This window comes from Oryx dammah, unplaced genomic scaffold (genome assembly GCF_014754425.2).
Source record: "Oryx dammah isolate SB20612 unplaced genomic scaffold, SCBI_Odam_1.1 HiC_scaffold_19, whole genome shotgun sequence".
NCBI lineage: Eukaryota > Metazoa > Chordata > Mammalia > Artiodactyla > Bovidae > Oryx > Oryx dammah.
In genome coordinates, this window is record NW_024070203.1 from 48,309,642 (window position 1) to 48,326,297 (window position 16,656).

The 16,656-nt window shown below is 42.4% G+C and overlaps 1 protein-coding gene across 2 annotated transcripts in view; it reads left to right on the plus strand.

Annotated features, from left to right (window-relative positions):
* Positions 1–5,210: 5,210 nt before the first annotated feature.
* TERF1 (telomeric repeat binding factor 1) overlaps positions 5,211–16,656 on the plus strand; it is a 40,673-nt gene continuing 29,227 nt past the window's right edge. For both annotated transcript variants that reach the window (XM_040262024.1, XM_040262025.1), the window contains exons 1-2: positions 5,211–5,598; positions 12,255–12,350. In XM_040262024.1, the coding sequence (XP_040117958.1) occupies positions 5,292–5,598; positions 12,255–12,350 (403 nt within the window). In that variant the 5' untranslated portion in view covers positions 5,211–5,291. The remainder of the gene's footprint in view (positions 5,599–12,254; positions 12,351–16,656) is intronic.

Genomic DNA, 16,656 nt, shown 5'->3' on the forward strand with positions numbered 1-16,656 from the left:
GGAGTGGGTTGCCATGCCCTCCTCCGGGGGATCTTCCTGACCCAGGGATGGAACCCACATCTGTAGCGGCATCTGCATCGCAGGAGAGTTCTTTACCACTGAGCCACCGGGGCATTCCCCTTAGAGATCATGGAATCATCTTAATAGCTGGTATCTGTATATATTGGTATAGTAGTTTAAAGCATCAAAGTGTATTTATTGGTACAATAATTATATAGGTCGTCATGTGAAAAATAGAGTGTAATGATAAATTAGAGCATATATTTTATGCTATGTTTTTCTTAGAAATTCATAATCCATATTAGTGTATAGGTTAGTATGAAGCTCTGAGAAGTCCATGGGGGTAAAAAACTGATACTTTTTTAAAACCAGAAATTTCCCTAATTGTGCTTTAGAAAGTGGTGGAGAAAGAATTCAAATCAAAATCTCTGACTCTAGAGCCTGAATTTCTACCTGTACTGTATTGAATTGTCCTACAGTTATAGCCACTAGCCATATTTGGCTATTTGAGCATGTGAAACGTGACAATTCCAAACAGATGTTTATAAATGTAAAATAGATGCTGTATTTCAAAGACATTTAAACAATGTAAAATATCTCAATCATTTTTATATTGATTACAGGTTGAAATGATATTTTGGGTTGTTGATATTTTTGTTGTTTGGTCACTAAGTTGTATCCGACTCTTTTGTGACCCCATGAACTATAACCCTCCAGGCTCCCTCTTTCCATGTGAATTACCAGGCAAGAATACTGAGTGAGTTGTCATTTCCTTCTCCAGGGGATCTCCCCAACACAGGGATCAAACCTGAGTCTCTTGCATTGGCAGGCGGGTTCTTTACCAGAGTCACCAGGGAAGCCCTGATATTTTGGATACGTTAGGTTAAATAAACCATGATATTAACATGAATTTAAGCTTTTTCTTTTTAAAATGAAGCTCCTAGAAAATTGAAAAATTCATATCGGGCTCATTCACTTGAATAAAGACAGACTTGGGACTTTCCCAGCAGTCCATTGGTTAAGACTCCTTGCTTTCAATGCAGGGGGTGTGGGTTCTATCCTGGTCAGGAAACTAAAATTCCACATGTCGTGAGACAAGACAAAAAAAAAATTGTTTTTTAAAAAGAATGTTGAAAAAATTTAGTAGAGGCTTTAATAAGTAGAGACTGTCCATAGAATGTATTTCTTAGTGCTGTGTGGTCAAGAGATTTCCCCTTATTTTTTATTCAGGGGTAGAAACCATCACCAAGATACCTTGCATCATACAGAGTTGGCTCATTTCCAGGAGGAAATAGAAACAGCATTCTTCCCCTGGGTCCCCAGCTGTTTGTAGACATATCCTTATACTCCTATACAATGTTATCACTTTCACTTTGGGCAGATGCATTTTATTAAAAATACTGGCTAATTGGCGACTTGTTAAAGACATACACCAGAAGGCTTTTTTTTTTTTTTTAATAAAGCAACAAAATTATGTGATCACAGAGAGTTAGCCGGGACTTCAGCATTTAACAAACTACATGCCCTTACAGGGTGAGATAGTACAACATTGAGGCCTATTGTCTGACAGTCATATACTAATCCTATAATACATGAAATACCAGTCTAAAAACTCTCAAGAGGCTACCAAGATCTTCTAAATATTTTCAAAGCTCTAAAGGATTGTGTTAGTCACTCAGTTGTGTTCGACTCTTTGTGACCCCATGAACTGTAGCCTGCCAGGCTCCTCTGTCCATGGAATTATCCAGGCAAGAATACTGGAGTGGGTTGCCATTCCCTTCTCCACAACCCAGGGATCCAACCCAGGTCTCCCGAATTGCAGGCAGATTTTTTACCATCTGAACCACTAGGGAAGCCTAGGATTAGAATTGTCTAACATGTTTCCAGTCCTGAAATCTGCTTCATGTTATTTCCACACATTTATTCAGTCCTCACTAATTTACTAATTCTGCAAAGGGAAGAAATTTCATGCACAAGAAGCTTCTTTACCAGTAATGTTACATTGTGTCCACTGCCTCAAGTTCAGTTCACTTCAGTTCAGTTCAGCTGCTCAGTCGTGTCCCAGTCCGACTCTCTGCGACCCCATGAATTGCAGCACGTCAGGCCTCCCTGTCCATCACCAACTCCCAGAGTTCACTCAGATTCACGGTCATCAAGTCTGGGATGCCATCCAGCCATCTCATCCTCTGTCGTCCCCTTCTCCTCCTGCCCCCAATCCCTCCCAGCATCAAAGTCTTTTCCAATGAGTCAACTCTTCACATGAGGTGGCCAAAGTACTGGAGTTTCAGCTTTAGCATCAGTCCTTCCAAAGAAATCCCAGGGCTGATCTCCTTCAGAATGGACTGGTTGGATCTCCTTGCAGTCCAGGGGACTCTCAAGAGTCTTCTCCAACACCACAGTTCAGAAGCATCAATTCTTCGGCGCTCAGCTTTCTTCACAGTCCAACTCTCACATCCATACATGACTACTGGAAAAACCATAGCCTTGACTAGACAGACCTTAGTCGGCAAAGTAACGTCTCTGCTTTTAAATATGCTATCTAGGTTGCTCATAACTTTTCTTCCAAGGAGTAAGCGTCTTTTAATTTCATGGCTACAGTCACCATCTGCAGTGATTTTGGAGCCCACAAAAATAAAGTCTGACACTGTTTCCACTGTTTCCCCATCTATTTCCCATGAAGTGATGCCTCAAAGTGGAGTGGAAATCTAACACTCATCTAGGGTCATTTTCTTTATACCTTATCTTTTCTTTCCTTAGGCCTAGTCCTCTATATCAGAGAAGGCGATGGCACTCCATTCCAGTACTCTTGTCTGGAAAATCCCATGGATGGAGGGAGCCTGGTAGGCTGCAGTCCGTGGGCTCACAAAGAGTCTGACACGACTGAGGGACTTCCCTTTCACTTTTCACTTTCATGAACTGGAGAAGGAAATGGCAACCCACTCCAGTGTTCTTGCCTGGAGAATCCCAGGGATGGGGGAGCCTGGTGGGCTGCCGTCTATGGGGTTACACAAAGTCGGACATGACTAAGTGACTTAGCAGCAGCAGCAACAGTCCTCTATTATTTACAAAGAGGACTTACTTTCCATGGGACTACTGGAGTCTGAAGGAACAATTCCTTCTGACTCACTACTCTTTTTCTGAGTAGCACAAATGTCCTGCTTTTCCAGCTAATGTTACTGAGCACTTACCTAGTACCTGGTTTCCTTTTAAAGTCTTTACATTTATCAATTCCTTTAATCTTTCCAAGGAGACTGTAATGATGGTATTACTAGTACACCCAGTAAACAGAAAACTGAGGCATAGTTAATCCAAGGTCACACAGCTAATGGGTATATATGGTAGGGGAATTCCAACCTAGGTATTTTATATATATATATATAATATATTTATTTATTTGGCTGTGCCAGGTCTAGGTGTGCCGGTGATAAAGAACCAGGCTGCCAATGCAGGAGACATAAGAGACATGGGTTCAATTCCTGGATCAGGAAGATCCCTCGGAGAAGGAAATGACAACCCACTCTAGTATTCTTGCCTGGAGAATCCCATGGACAGAAGAACTTAGCAGGCTATGGTCCATAGGGTCACAAAAAGTTGGACACAACTGAAGTGACTTAGACACACACAAATGCTCCAGGTCTTAGCTGCAGGGGGCAGGATCTTCAATGATCATTGTGCCAGGGTTCCAACCAGGTCCCTCTGTGCATTAGCAGCACAGAGTCTTAGCCACTGCATCACCAGGAAAGTCCCCAACTTAGGCATTCTTAAAGGCTACAATATAGTCCTTTGATGACTCAACATTTCAGCCTTAAGGCAATAATAAATGTGAAAAATTAAAATATAAAGGGTTTGATAACACTGGATATGTTATAAACAGGGTTTTAAAGGCAGCTTTTTATTCAATTATAACTCACGTACTGAAAAGTGCATATATCATGTTCCATGAATGTTCATAAAGTGACCATTGATGGTCACCTACATAGAAAAATAGAACATAACCAGACCCCTCTCCCCTCAGTCCCCTCTTGTGCTCCAAGGTAAGTTTGAAAATTCAAAATAAGTATTCACTTATTGTTGTGAATATAGGAAGCCACTGGGCTTCCATTGTGGATCAGACAGTAAAGAATCTGCCTGCAATGTGGGAGACCTGGGTTGGATACTTGGGTTGGGAAGATATCCTAGAGAAGGGAATGGCAACCCACTCCAGTATTCTTGCCTGGAGAATCCCATTGACAGAGGAGTCTGGGAGGCTACAGTCCACAGGGTTGCAAAGAGTCAGAGGCTACTAACACTTTCACTTTACTGTTGTACAAGCTGAATTTTTATAATCTATTTCAGGTCCTGACTGAAATTCTTTTCCATAATAACATACTCTTTCTAGAGCAATAATTTCAAAATTTGGTCCCCAAACCGGCAGCCTTAATATCACTCACCTGTGAACAAAGGACTTGCAGATTCAAGGATCCCAATCCAAACCTACAGGACAAAAATTATAGGTGTGATGCCCAACAAGCTTCGGGACTGATTCTGACGCTCCTTAAGATTGGAAAAGCACGGATCTGTCTGTTGAAAGAGTTTTGCTTTCTGATTGCATAGTAACTGTTAAGAGTACATTAGGATTTAAAGTGTTATGCTCGAAAAATAGTGACATTTAAATTATCTATCTTTTTTGAAGCACAAACGAGTAAAATGTTTTTCCATTTTAACTGGGGAAAGTTAAAAATGTTTTATTTTTCTAGTTAAAACACCTCCCCCAGGAGGTGGGGGGAACTATTCTATTCTTGTGCTAAAATACAACATCGTCTAGAACAACAACACGGTTAGTTAAAATGGAAAAGACCCTGATGCTGCGAAAGACTAAAGGCAGACCAACAACAGAGGACGAAATGGTTGGATGGCATCGCCGACTCACAGACAGGAGTTTGAGTAAGCTCCGAGAGATGGTAAAGGACAGGGAAGCCTGGGGTGCTGCAATCCATGGGGTCGCAAAGAGTCGGACACGACTGAACCACTGAACAACAACCACCTCCAGTCTTCTCTCCGGGTCTAGCCTGAACTTCTCTGGTTTACCAACAAAGCGGCACTGCAGGGTGGCGGGTGAATTCAACATACAGAGGCTGGAGCAGGTCTCGGCCAATCCGAAGCCAGGCTCGAGCCGCTCGCCCATCCCGGCGGTGTTTGATTGGTGTTTTCCCTCAGGCGGAAGAGGCCGCCCGCCGTGGGCTCGCTCCGCGCGGCGCGAGCCAGTAATCGCTCTGCGCCGGAAAGGCCAGAAGCTGCGCGAGGTGTTTAACATGGCGGAGGAGACCGCCTCTGCGGCTCAGAGCCCGCGAGGGCGTGCTGACGGGGAGGATGCAGGTTCCCCGGAGGAGCGGGTGGCGGACACGGTGACAGATGATCAGGAGCAGTTTGAATGCCAAGAACTGCTCGAGTGCCAGGTACAGCTGGGGGCCCCTGAGGAGGAGGAGGACGCGGGCCTGGTGGCTGAGGCAGAGGCGGTAGCTGCCGGGTGGATGCTCGATTTCCTCTGCCTTTCGCTTTGCCGGGCTTTCCGTGACGGCCGCTCCGACGACTTCCATCGCACCCGCGACAGCGCCGAGGGTGAGTGCTGGGCGCACCCGGGCAGGGAGCGGGAACCGCAGCGGGAGACTGAGGCCTGGTTTGCAGCGCTATACCTCAGGGGGCGGGGATCGGGCTGCTTGCTGAGGGCCCCGGGCTCGGAGTCAATAGTTGGTTCGAATCCCGCCTCCGCCTCTCATGGGCTCCTCAGTTTTTCTCAGATTCATAAATTTTACTAGTCGGTAAAATGAGAATAACCCGTTGAGTTGATAAGAGGATTCAGTTCAGTTCAGTCGCTCAGTCGTGTTCGACTCTTTGCGACCCCATGAATCGCAGCACGCCAGGCCTCCCTGTCCATCACCAACTCCCGGAGTTCACTCAGACTCACGTCCATCGAGTCAGTGATGCCATCCAGCCATCTCATCCTCTGTCGTCCCCATCTCCTCCTGCCCCCAGTCCCTCCCAGCATCAGTCTTTTCCAGTGAGTCAACTCTTCGCATGAGGTGGCCAAAGTACTGGAGCTTCAGCTTTAGCATCATTCCTTCCAAAGAAATCCCAGGGCTGATCTCCTTCAGAATGGATTGGTTGGATCTCCTTGCAATCCAAGGGACTCTCAAGAGTCTTCTCCAACACCACGGTTCAAAAGCATCAATTCTTCGGCGCTCAGCCTTCTTCGCAGTCCAACTCTCACATCCATACATGACCACTGGAAAAACCATAGCCTTGACTAGACGGACCTTTGTTGGCAAAGTAATAGCTCTGCTTTTCAATATGCTATCTAGATTGGTCATAACTTTCCTTCCAAGGAGTAAGCGTCTTTTAATTTCATGGCTGCAATCACCTTCTGCAGTGATTTTGGAGCCCCCAAAAAAATAAAGTCTGATACTGTTTCCCCATCTATTTCCCATGAAGTGATGGGACCAGATGCCATGATCTTAGTTTTCTGAATGTTGAGCTTTAAGCCAACTTTTTCACTCTCCTCTTTCACTTTCATCAAGAGACTTTTTAGTTCCTCTTCACTTTCTGCCACAAGGGTGGTATCATCTGCATATCTGAGATTATTGATATTTCTCCCAGGTGCTTGCATTTCTTGCTTTTTTCTGAGGTACTCCTGTAAAAGCTTTTTTTTCTTTCTTTTAGCAAGTCTCTGAGACCTTGTTTGGTATTACTCTATGAGCTGTCTAAACCTCATTGACCCTGTGTGTGTGAAAGTCGCTCAGTCGTCTCCGACTCTTTGCGACCCCATTGTCTATACCGTTCATGAAATTCTCCAGGCCAGGATACTGTAGTGGGTAGCCTTTTCCTTCTCCAGGGGATCTTCCCAACCCAGGGATTGAACCTAGGTCTCCCGCATTGCGGGCGGATAATTTACCATCTGAGCCACAAGGGAAGCCCTCATTGAGCCTGCTGCTCAGTATAGGCTTCAGAGTGAAAGTAACTGACAAGTCTACCACCTATGCAAGACAGCCTGTGAATGATGGGCAAAGACATTGATGCCTACAGAAGGCTAGCTGGCTTTTTGAATGATAACCGAAAGATACTCCGGTATTAATATTTATTGGAGTTGGCTCTCAGCTTATTGCAGCGGACCGCAACCTCAAGATAGAATTTAATAGAAAATTAAATATTTTAAAAAACCATGTTGACACATTTTAGCTTCACAGTTATTCCATGAGTGAGGCGAGTAAAATCTCAGTTTATGGAGGAGTGATCTAAACAACCTAAAGCATTGGTAGGTTAAGAGGGTTGGTCCAGACACCTGCCTTATCTTCCAATCCAACGACCTTTCCCTTATGTCACAGATAACACTAGAGACAGGGTTCAGTTCAGTTCAGTTGCTCAGTGGTATCTGACTCTTTGCAGCCCCATGGACTGCAGCATACCAGGCTCCCCTGTCCTTCACTGTCTTCTGGAGTTTGCTCACTTATGTCCATTGAGTCAGGATGCCATCCAACCATCTCATCCTCTGTCATCCCCTTCTCCTGCCTTCAGTCTTTCCCAGCATCAGAGTCTTTTCCAATGAGTCAGTTCTTCTCATCAGTTGGCCAGAGTTTTGGAGCTTCAGCATCAGTCCTTCCAGTGGCATTCAGGTATTGGTTTCTAGTACCATTTTCCATAGAAGTGGCCTGATTCCAGGACAGGGACAGGAAATATACAACTTGAACCTGGAGCATCTTGTGACAAAAAGTAGGGCAGTACTAAAAGCAAAACAAAACCCCTAAAGAAACAAAGCTCCACAATTATGGGAGCACAAAGGTGCATAGGAGCCAACTGCAAGAGTTCCCAATAGCCCAAGCAGACATAAGCAAGAAAATAAAAATATGGTTGACCCTTAAAAACACAGATTTGAATTGTACCTGTCCACTTACAAGCCAGTTTTTTCATTTTTCCTCAGTAGTAAATACTACAGTACTACACAATCTGTGGTTGGTTAAACCATGCATTCAGGGGATCGACACTACAATTTTCAACTGCTTGGAGGGTCAGTGTCTCTAACCCCCTCATTGTTAAAGGGTCAACTGTAGTATTGTATTAGAACCCAAATTATTTTAAAACATCCATAAAGTCCACAGTGATGTAAATAAATGCTGGGATAAATATACAAGTGGGAGAAGAGACAGATCTCCAATGCAGAAGAATTCCAGGTAATTCATGTTTCTACTCTGTTCTCAAGGAGGTGGAGTGTAAGTCCGCACTCCTAAAGTGTGGGCTGTATAGAGCGCAGTATAGAAAGGGGAAGAAAGCAGAGAAAACTGACAAATACTGCTTCACCCAGGTACTCAAGGTCAGCATCAACAGTGATAGTTGGTACCATGTACACTTGATATAATGTGATGAAAGTGGTACTTTGCCACTGTAATCTTCCTCTCCAAACCCCATATCTCTAGTCTAATCATGAGAAAAGTATCAGACAAATCCCAATAGAGAGATTCAGTTTACAAAATACCTCAAAACCTGCAAGGTCATCAAAACCAAGGGAAGACTGAGTGACATGATGACTCAATGTAATGTGGTACCCTTTGACTGTGTGGATCACAACAAACTGTGGAAAATTCTTAAAGAGATGGGAATATGAGACCACCTGACCTGCCTCCTGAGAAATCTGTATGCAGGTCAAGAATCAACAGTTAGAACCAGACATGGAACAACAGACTGGTTCCAGATCAGGAAAGGAATACATCAAGGCTGTATATTGTCACCCTGCTTATTTAATGTATATGCAGAGTACATCATGAGAAATGCTGGACTGGATGAAGCACAAGATGGAGTCGATTGCCGGGAGAAATATCAATAAAGATATGCAGATGATACCACCCTTACGGCACAAAGCAAAGAACTAAAGAGCCTCTTGATGAAAGTGAAAAAGGAGAGTAAAAAAGTTGGCTCAAAACTCAACATTCAGAAAACTAAGATCATGGCATCTGGTCCCATCACTTCATGGCACATAGATGGGGAAACAATGAAAACAGTGAGAGACTTTATTTGGGGGGCTCCAAAATCATTGCAGATGGTGACTGCAGTCATGAAATTAAAAAACACTTGCTCCTTGGAAGAAAAGCTATGCAGCCTAGACAGCATATTAAAAAGCAGAGACATTACTTTGCCAACAAAGGTCCGTCTAGTCAAAGCTATGGTTTTGCCAGTAGTTATGTATGGGTGTGAGAGTTGAACTATAAAGAAAGCCGAGCGCTGAAGAATTGATGCTTTTGAACTGTGGTGTTGGAGAAGACTCCTGAGAGTCCCTTGGACACAAGTAGATCCAACCAGTCCATCCTAAAGGAAATCAGTCCTGAATATTCATTGGAATGACTGATGCTGAAGCTGAAACTCCAATACTTTGGTCACCTGATGCGAAGAGCTGACTTATTTGAAAAAACCCTGATTCTGGGAAAGATTGAAGGTGAGAGGAGAAGGGGACGACAGAGGATGAGATGGTTGGATGGCATCACCAACTCAATGGGCATGAGTTTGAGTAAACTCCAGGAGTTGGTAACGGACAGGGAGGCCTGGCGTGCTATAGTTCATGTGGTCGCAAAGAGTTGGACACAACTCAGTGACTGAACTGAACTGAACCTTGGATGGGAACCTGCAGCAGAAAAAGGATATTAAGTAAAAACTAAAGAAATCTGAGTAAAGCTTGGACTTTAGATAATAATGTATCGATATTGGTTAATTAATGTAACAATGCTAATGTAAGATGCTAATAACAGGGTAAACTGGATGGAGAGTATTATATGAGACCTCTCTACTATCTTGGGGCTTCCCAGGTGGCGCTAGTGGTGAAGAACCCATCTGCCAGTGCAGGAGATGTAAGAGACACGGGTTTGATCCCTGGGCAGGAAGATCCCCTGGAGGAGGTCATGGCAACCCACTCCAGTATTCTTGTCTGGAGAAGCTCATAGACAGAGGAGCCTGGTGGGCTACAATCCATGGGGCGCAAAGAGTTGGATACGACTGAAGCAACCTTGCATGCACGCACTCTACTATCTTCCCAACATTCTGTAAATTTAAAACCATTCTAAAAAAAAAAAAAAAGTCATTTAAATAAAAAACAAAGACCTTTTAAGGTTCTAGCCCAAGACCCAAGGAATAATCTAGGTCACCTCCATTATTTTAAGGTTAAAGGCACCAAAATCCAGAAAGAGTAAACTATTTTCCAAGTTGCATTGCTAAATCAATGACAGATAAACAGACGGTAAACTTAACATTGTCTCTGTATGCCATTTTTGACTGACAGGACTCCATTTTATCTCTTATAGAATTACATTTACTAGACTTTTCAAGAATGTAAACATATGCAACTCTAGATGCTTACTAGAAAATTCTTAGCTTTTTCATTCAAACTCAGAATTGTTCTCCCACCTCACTTGTGTCAGAGAATGCCTTTTCCAGACTGATACTCCTAACCTGTCTCCATTGTGGGAGGCAGTATAGGATTGTGATTAAGAGCTTGGGCTCCATCGTTAGTTATCTGCGGATTTTTGTTTGTTTTTGTGAGTATGTATGTCTGTGTTTTTGGCTGCAACGGCTTGTGGGATCTTAGTTCCCTGATACCCTGACCAGGGGTGGAGTTTGTGCCCCTTGCAGTGGAAGCACAGAGTCCTAACCCCTGAACCACCAGGGAATCCTTGTAAATTGTCTGAGTTTGATTCCTGGCTCTGTTTATCGTCACAAGCCTTGAAGCAGGGACTTGATACCACCAGTTTCCACATCTGTAAAATGGTAGTGATAATGGCATCTACCTCACAGAGCTGATAAGAGAAGCAGATGAACTGATATTTATAAAGCAAGGTTTCTGCACCTCAGCATGTTGACATTTTGTACCACATAATTCTTTATTCTGTGTATGCTTGAGGGTGAAGAGGGGACAGGGTGGAGGTTCACTACTGCATTGTAGGATCCCTGACCTCAGCCACTAGGTGCCAGTAGCAGCCCCTCCCACTCAATCAGAATGTCTCAATGTGACAATCAGAAATGTCTCTGGACATTGCCAAATGTCCCTTAGGGGGCAGAGTCACAGCAACCCCAGTTGAAAACCACTGCTCAGGGCTTAAAGTAGGTGCCTGGTATTTTAGTAATTGCTTAAATATAGTTGTTATTGTTGTTGGTCATTAGATCCTCTGGTGTCTTTCTGTCAGTAGTATTTGGTTACAGGTATGGAAAAAGCAGATAGCTGGCTTCAACTTGAGTAGATTTTCATTGTTTTGTTTTATGCCTAATAGGTACAAAGAGCAATTCTTCTCTAGAATAGATTGGGCTTTTCTTCTGTTTTGCTTCTATACCATACTTACCCTTTATGACGTATTAAAATTTTAATTAGTCACCTGCCTACATTTTTGTTTGTGTCTTTTCAGACTAAAACCTTCCTAGGGGGCTATCTATCATTCAGTCATGAGTCCCTACCATTGGCCAGCAGTAGATATTCTATAAATATTGAATAAGTTGTGTTTAAATTTTATATAAGTTTTGTTCTCTTTTTGAATCCTGTAATTTTATGACTATATTTTGTATACATAATCTCCAGTATAGCATAAGGTTATGGAATATTAAAATTGAGGAGATAAATGAAAATAAATATTTGTTTCATCTGCTTAGCAGCTACAGGACTAGTTAATTTAATCTTTGTCTTTCGTTGTACATAGTAAACTCACTGAAAACCAGGATTATGGTTTACTCATCATTGTACATACTCACTACCTAGCATAACACTGGGTGGCTGGGTGTTCAAATATTGGGGAGATTAATATAAATACATGTTTTTAAAATAAAGTTTTGTAAACTAAAGAGACTCTCATTCACCTGAAACCTTGAGAGTAATAATATATTTCCTATTACGTAAGGCATCTTAAGCTGTAAAATAAGTTTCCATCTAACGATTTGACATATTTTACAGTTTGGATCTAAATCTCCCTTTTAATTAGTACAGAATGGTACCTGTGAAAGTATGTAGTTTTAAAGATTTATTATTCTGTGTATGAAACATCAGTTTTATTTTGAAGGTAAAGTGTTCATTGTTACTCACTTTTGTTCTGATTTCTTAAAAATTGTCTGTGAATAAAGCATCCAGTTCTAAATTTATGATAATCTTTGGGTGGTGTTTGTTAACTTATTACTCAACAAACCACACAGAGGTACTGCAGGGCCAAGTTGGAGTTTTGTTTTAATGTTTTAATAAAGTTTACTTTATTCACTTTCAGCTATTATTCATGGACTGTCCAGTCTAACAGCTTATCAACTGAGAACTATATACGTATGTCAATTTTTGACAAGAATTGAAGCTGGAAAAACCCTTGGTAAGTATGTTTTTATCTTATATGGAACATATTTCAGTCTATGTCTGAAGGTGTGATGATGAGAAGAAAGAGATGATGCTGCTGCTTCTAAGTCGCTTCAGTCGTGTCTGACTCTGTGCAACCCCATAGACGGCAGCCCACCAGCCTCCCCTGTCCCTGGGATTCTCCAGGCAAGAACACTGGAGTGGGGTGCCATTTCCTTCTCCAATGCATGAAAGTGAAAGTGAAGTCGCCTAGTCGACTCCTAGTGACCCCATGGGCTGCAGGCCTACCAGGCTCCTCCATCCATGAGATTTTCCAGGCAGGTGTACTGGAGTGGGTTGCCATTGCCTTCTCCAGAAAGAGATGGACGCTATCGTTTGTTTTTGAGAGTTTGCCCACTTGTATTTGGCCTGTACATCTATACACAAGCATATTTAAAGCTAGTAAAGGAAATATCCCTATCTTTTTGGAGCAATGATTCTCAAATTTTTGCTTACTTCAGAATTATTAGAGAACTTGTTAAGAATGATGTATCCCTTTCCCCATCATGAATTTCTGATTTGGTAGGATGAAATACATTTCCAATAAGTTCCCAGATGATTCTGATGCTGCTGGTAGGAAACCATGCTCCATATACTCTGTTTTAAAGATAACATTCAATTCAGTCACTCAGTCATGTCTGACTCTTTGCGACCCCATGGACAGCAGCACCCCAGGCTTCCCTGTCCATCACCAACTCCCGGAGTTTGCTCAAACTCATGTCCATCCAACCATCTCATCCTTTGTCTTCCCCTTCTCCTCCTTTTTCTTCAGTCTTTGCCAACATCAGGGCCTTTTCCAGTGAGTCAGTTCTTCCCAGTCAGGTGGCCAAAGTATTGGAGTTTTTCAGCTTCAGCATCAGTCCTTCCAATGAATATTCAGGGTTGATTTCCTTTAGGATGGACTGGTTTAATCTCCTTGTGTCCAAGGGGCTCTCAAGAGTCTTTTCCAACACCGCAGTTCAAAAGCATCAATTCTTTGGTGCTCAGCTTTCTTTATAGTCCAACTCTCACATCCATACATGACTACTGGAAAAACCATAGCTTTGACTAGACGGACAAGAGGCTCTTTAGTTCTTCGCTGTCTGCTGTAAGGGTAGTGTCATCTGCATAACTGAGGTTATTGATATTTCTCCCAGAAATCTTGATTCCAGCTTGTGCTTCATCCAGCCCAGCCTTTCTCATGATGTACTCTGCATATAAGTTAAATAAACAGAGTGACAATATACAGCCTTGATGTACTCCTTTTCCTATTTGGAACCAGTCTGTTGTTCCATGTCCAGTTCTAACTGTTGCTTCTTGACCTGCATACAGTTTCTCAGGAGGCAGGTCAGATGGTCTGGTATTCCCATCTCTTGAAGAATTTTCCATGGTTTGTTGTGATCCACACAGTCAAAGGCTTTGGCATAGTCAATAAAGCAGAAGTAGATGTTTTTCTGGAACTCTCTTGCTTTTTTGATGATCCAGCTGATGTTGGCAATTTGGTCTCTGATTCCTCTGCCTATTCTAAATCCAGCTTGAACATCTGGAAGTTCACGGTTCATATACTGTTGAAGCCTAGCTTGGAGAATTTTGAGCATCACTTTGCTAGCGAGTGAGATGAGTACAATTGTGCAATAGTTAGAACATTCTTTGGCATTGCCTTTCTTTGGGATTAGAATGAAAACGGACCTTTTCCAGTCCTGTGGCCACTGCTGAGTTTTCCAAATTCACTGCCATATGGAGTGCAGCACTTTCACAGCATCATCTTTCAGGATTTGAAATAGCTCAGCTGGAATTCCATCACCTCCACTGCCTTTGTTCGTAGTAATGCTTCATAAGGCCCACTTGACTTCACATTTCAAGATGTCTGGCTCTAGGTGAGTGATCACACCATTGTGGTTATCTGGGTCATGAAGATCTTCTTTGTATAGTTCTTCTGTGTATTCTTGTCACCTCTTCTTAATATCTTCTGCTTCTGTTAGGTCTGTACTATTTCTGTCCTTTAGTGACCATCTTTGCATGAAATGTTCCCTTGGTATCTCTGATTTTCTTGAAGATATCTCTAGTCTTTCCCGTTCTGTTGTTTTCCTCTATTTCTTTGCATTGATCACATAGGAAGGCTTTCTTATCTCTCTTTGCTATTCTTTGGAACCCTGCATTCAGATGGGTATATCTTTCCTTTTCTTCTTTGCCTTTCGCTTCTCTTCCTTTCTCAGCTATTTGTAAAGCCTCCTCAGACAACCATTTTGCCCGTTTGCATTTTTTTGGGGGGGATGGTTTTGATCACTGCCTCCTGTACAATTGCATGAACCTCTGTTCATAGTTCTTCAGGCACTCCATTTATCAGATATAATCCACTTGAATCTATTTGTCATTTCCACTGTATAATCGTAAGGGATTTGATTTAGGTCATGCCTGAATGGTCTAGTGGTTTTCCCTACCTTCTTCAATTTAAGTCTGAATTTTGCAATAAGGAGTTGAGTGCATAATCACTCAGTTAGACTATGGTAACTTTGTAGTGTCTCTTACTACTGTTATTACTGGCAACCAGCATATTTGAAACCTCTTATTTGATTTTGACTTCAGCACTTTAATAAGGTAATATGATTTAAGCTATAATATCTCTTTCCTTTGTCTTCATAGATTATTTTAGACTGTAATGACCAAGCCTGGTTCAGTTTATCACTAATTTCTAATATTTACAGCATGGTCATTTAAAGGACCTTCTGATGCAGATAATTGCATATTTATATTGGGGTTTGCAATTTACAAAAGGCTTTCCCAACAGTCTCCAGTGGTAGACAGTATTACATGACGCTGTTTACTTATGAAGATGTTGTGTTACAGGAAATCCCAGCCTGTTAGTACCACTCTCAGGACTCTGGCTAATCCAACTCTAGCTTGTGTAGCGTCAGAAAGTCCTTTAAATGACTGTGCTGTAAATATTAGCCATAAACTGAGCCAGACTTGGCCAGTATAGTCTAAAATAAACTATGAGGACAAGAGAAAGAGATATTATAGTCTAAGTCATATTCCCTTATTGAATAAGTGCTGAAATCAAGCTCAACAAGAGGTTACAAATATGATAGTTGCTAGTAATGTGTGGCAGTAATAAGAGTCACCACAAAGTTACCATAGTCCAAACGACTAATATCTTTAAGATATCAAAAAAGGGTCAAAAAATTTCTGCTTATTTTTTTAGTGGTTGCTGTATAGCAGCACTGCCTAATAGAAATATAAAGTAGGCCACGTGCATGCAAGCTAAGTCAACTCAGTCATGTCTGACTCTTTGCGACTCTATGAACTGTAGCCCTCCAGGTTCCTCTGTCCATGGGATTCTCCAGGCAAGAATACTAGACTGGGTTGCCATGCCCTTCTCCAAGGATTCTTTCCCACCTTGGGGTTGAACCGGAGTCTCTTCTATCTCCTGCATGGGCAGGCAGGTTCTTTTACCACTAGTGCCACCTGGGAAGCCCAAAGTATGCCTCATATATAATCAAAACTTTTCTAATAGCTGTATTAAGTAAAGTAGAAATAGGTAGGATTTTAGCAGTGTCTTCTTTAACACAGTACTTCTAAAATATATGTCAACATGTGATTGATATAAAATGGGATATTTTACCACCTTTTTAAATTTTTTTTGCAGTACGTCTTTGAAATCTCGTTTGTATTTCATACTTAAAGTACATCTCAATTTGGATTAGCAATGCTTTAACTGTCCAGTAATTACATATAGCTACTGGCTGCCTTCAGAGAAGGCGATGGCGCCCCGCTCCAGTACTCTTGCTTGGAGAGTCCCATGGATGGAGGAGCCTGGTGGGCTGCAGTCCATGGGGTCTCAAAGAGTCGGACACGATTGAGCGACTTCCCTTTCACTTTTCACTTTCATTCATTGGAGAAGGAAACGGCAACCCACTCCAGTGTTCTTGCCTGGAGAATCCCAGGGACGGGGGAGCCTGGTGGGCTGCCGTCTATGGGGTCGTACAGAGTCGAACACGACTGAAGTGACTTAGCAGCAGCAGCAGCAGTGGCTGCCTTATTAACTTTATAGTCTTCTGCTCCACCTGGTTTTAAAATATGGCAAATATCTTAAAGGGGAAACTTTTGTTTATGGCAGGCTCCACCCTCTCATGGGACTTTATCTTAAGATCTACGCAACTGGAAGTTTTCCGTACTTTTCCACCCCAGCTTCCCGCACTGCCCCAGAACTCAGCAAAAGCTTTGTGGGGAAATGCTGTGTTTTCAGTTCCTCTAGTTTCCAGTCCACCATGCTAGCCCCAAGGAAACCACCAGAAGCTCTTCTT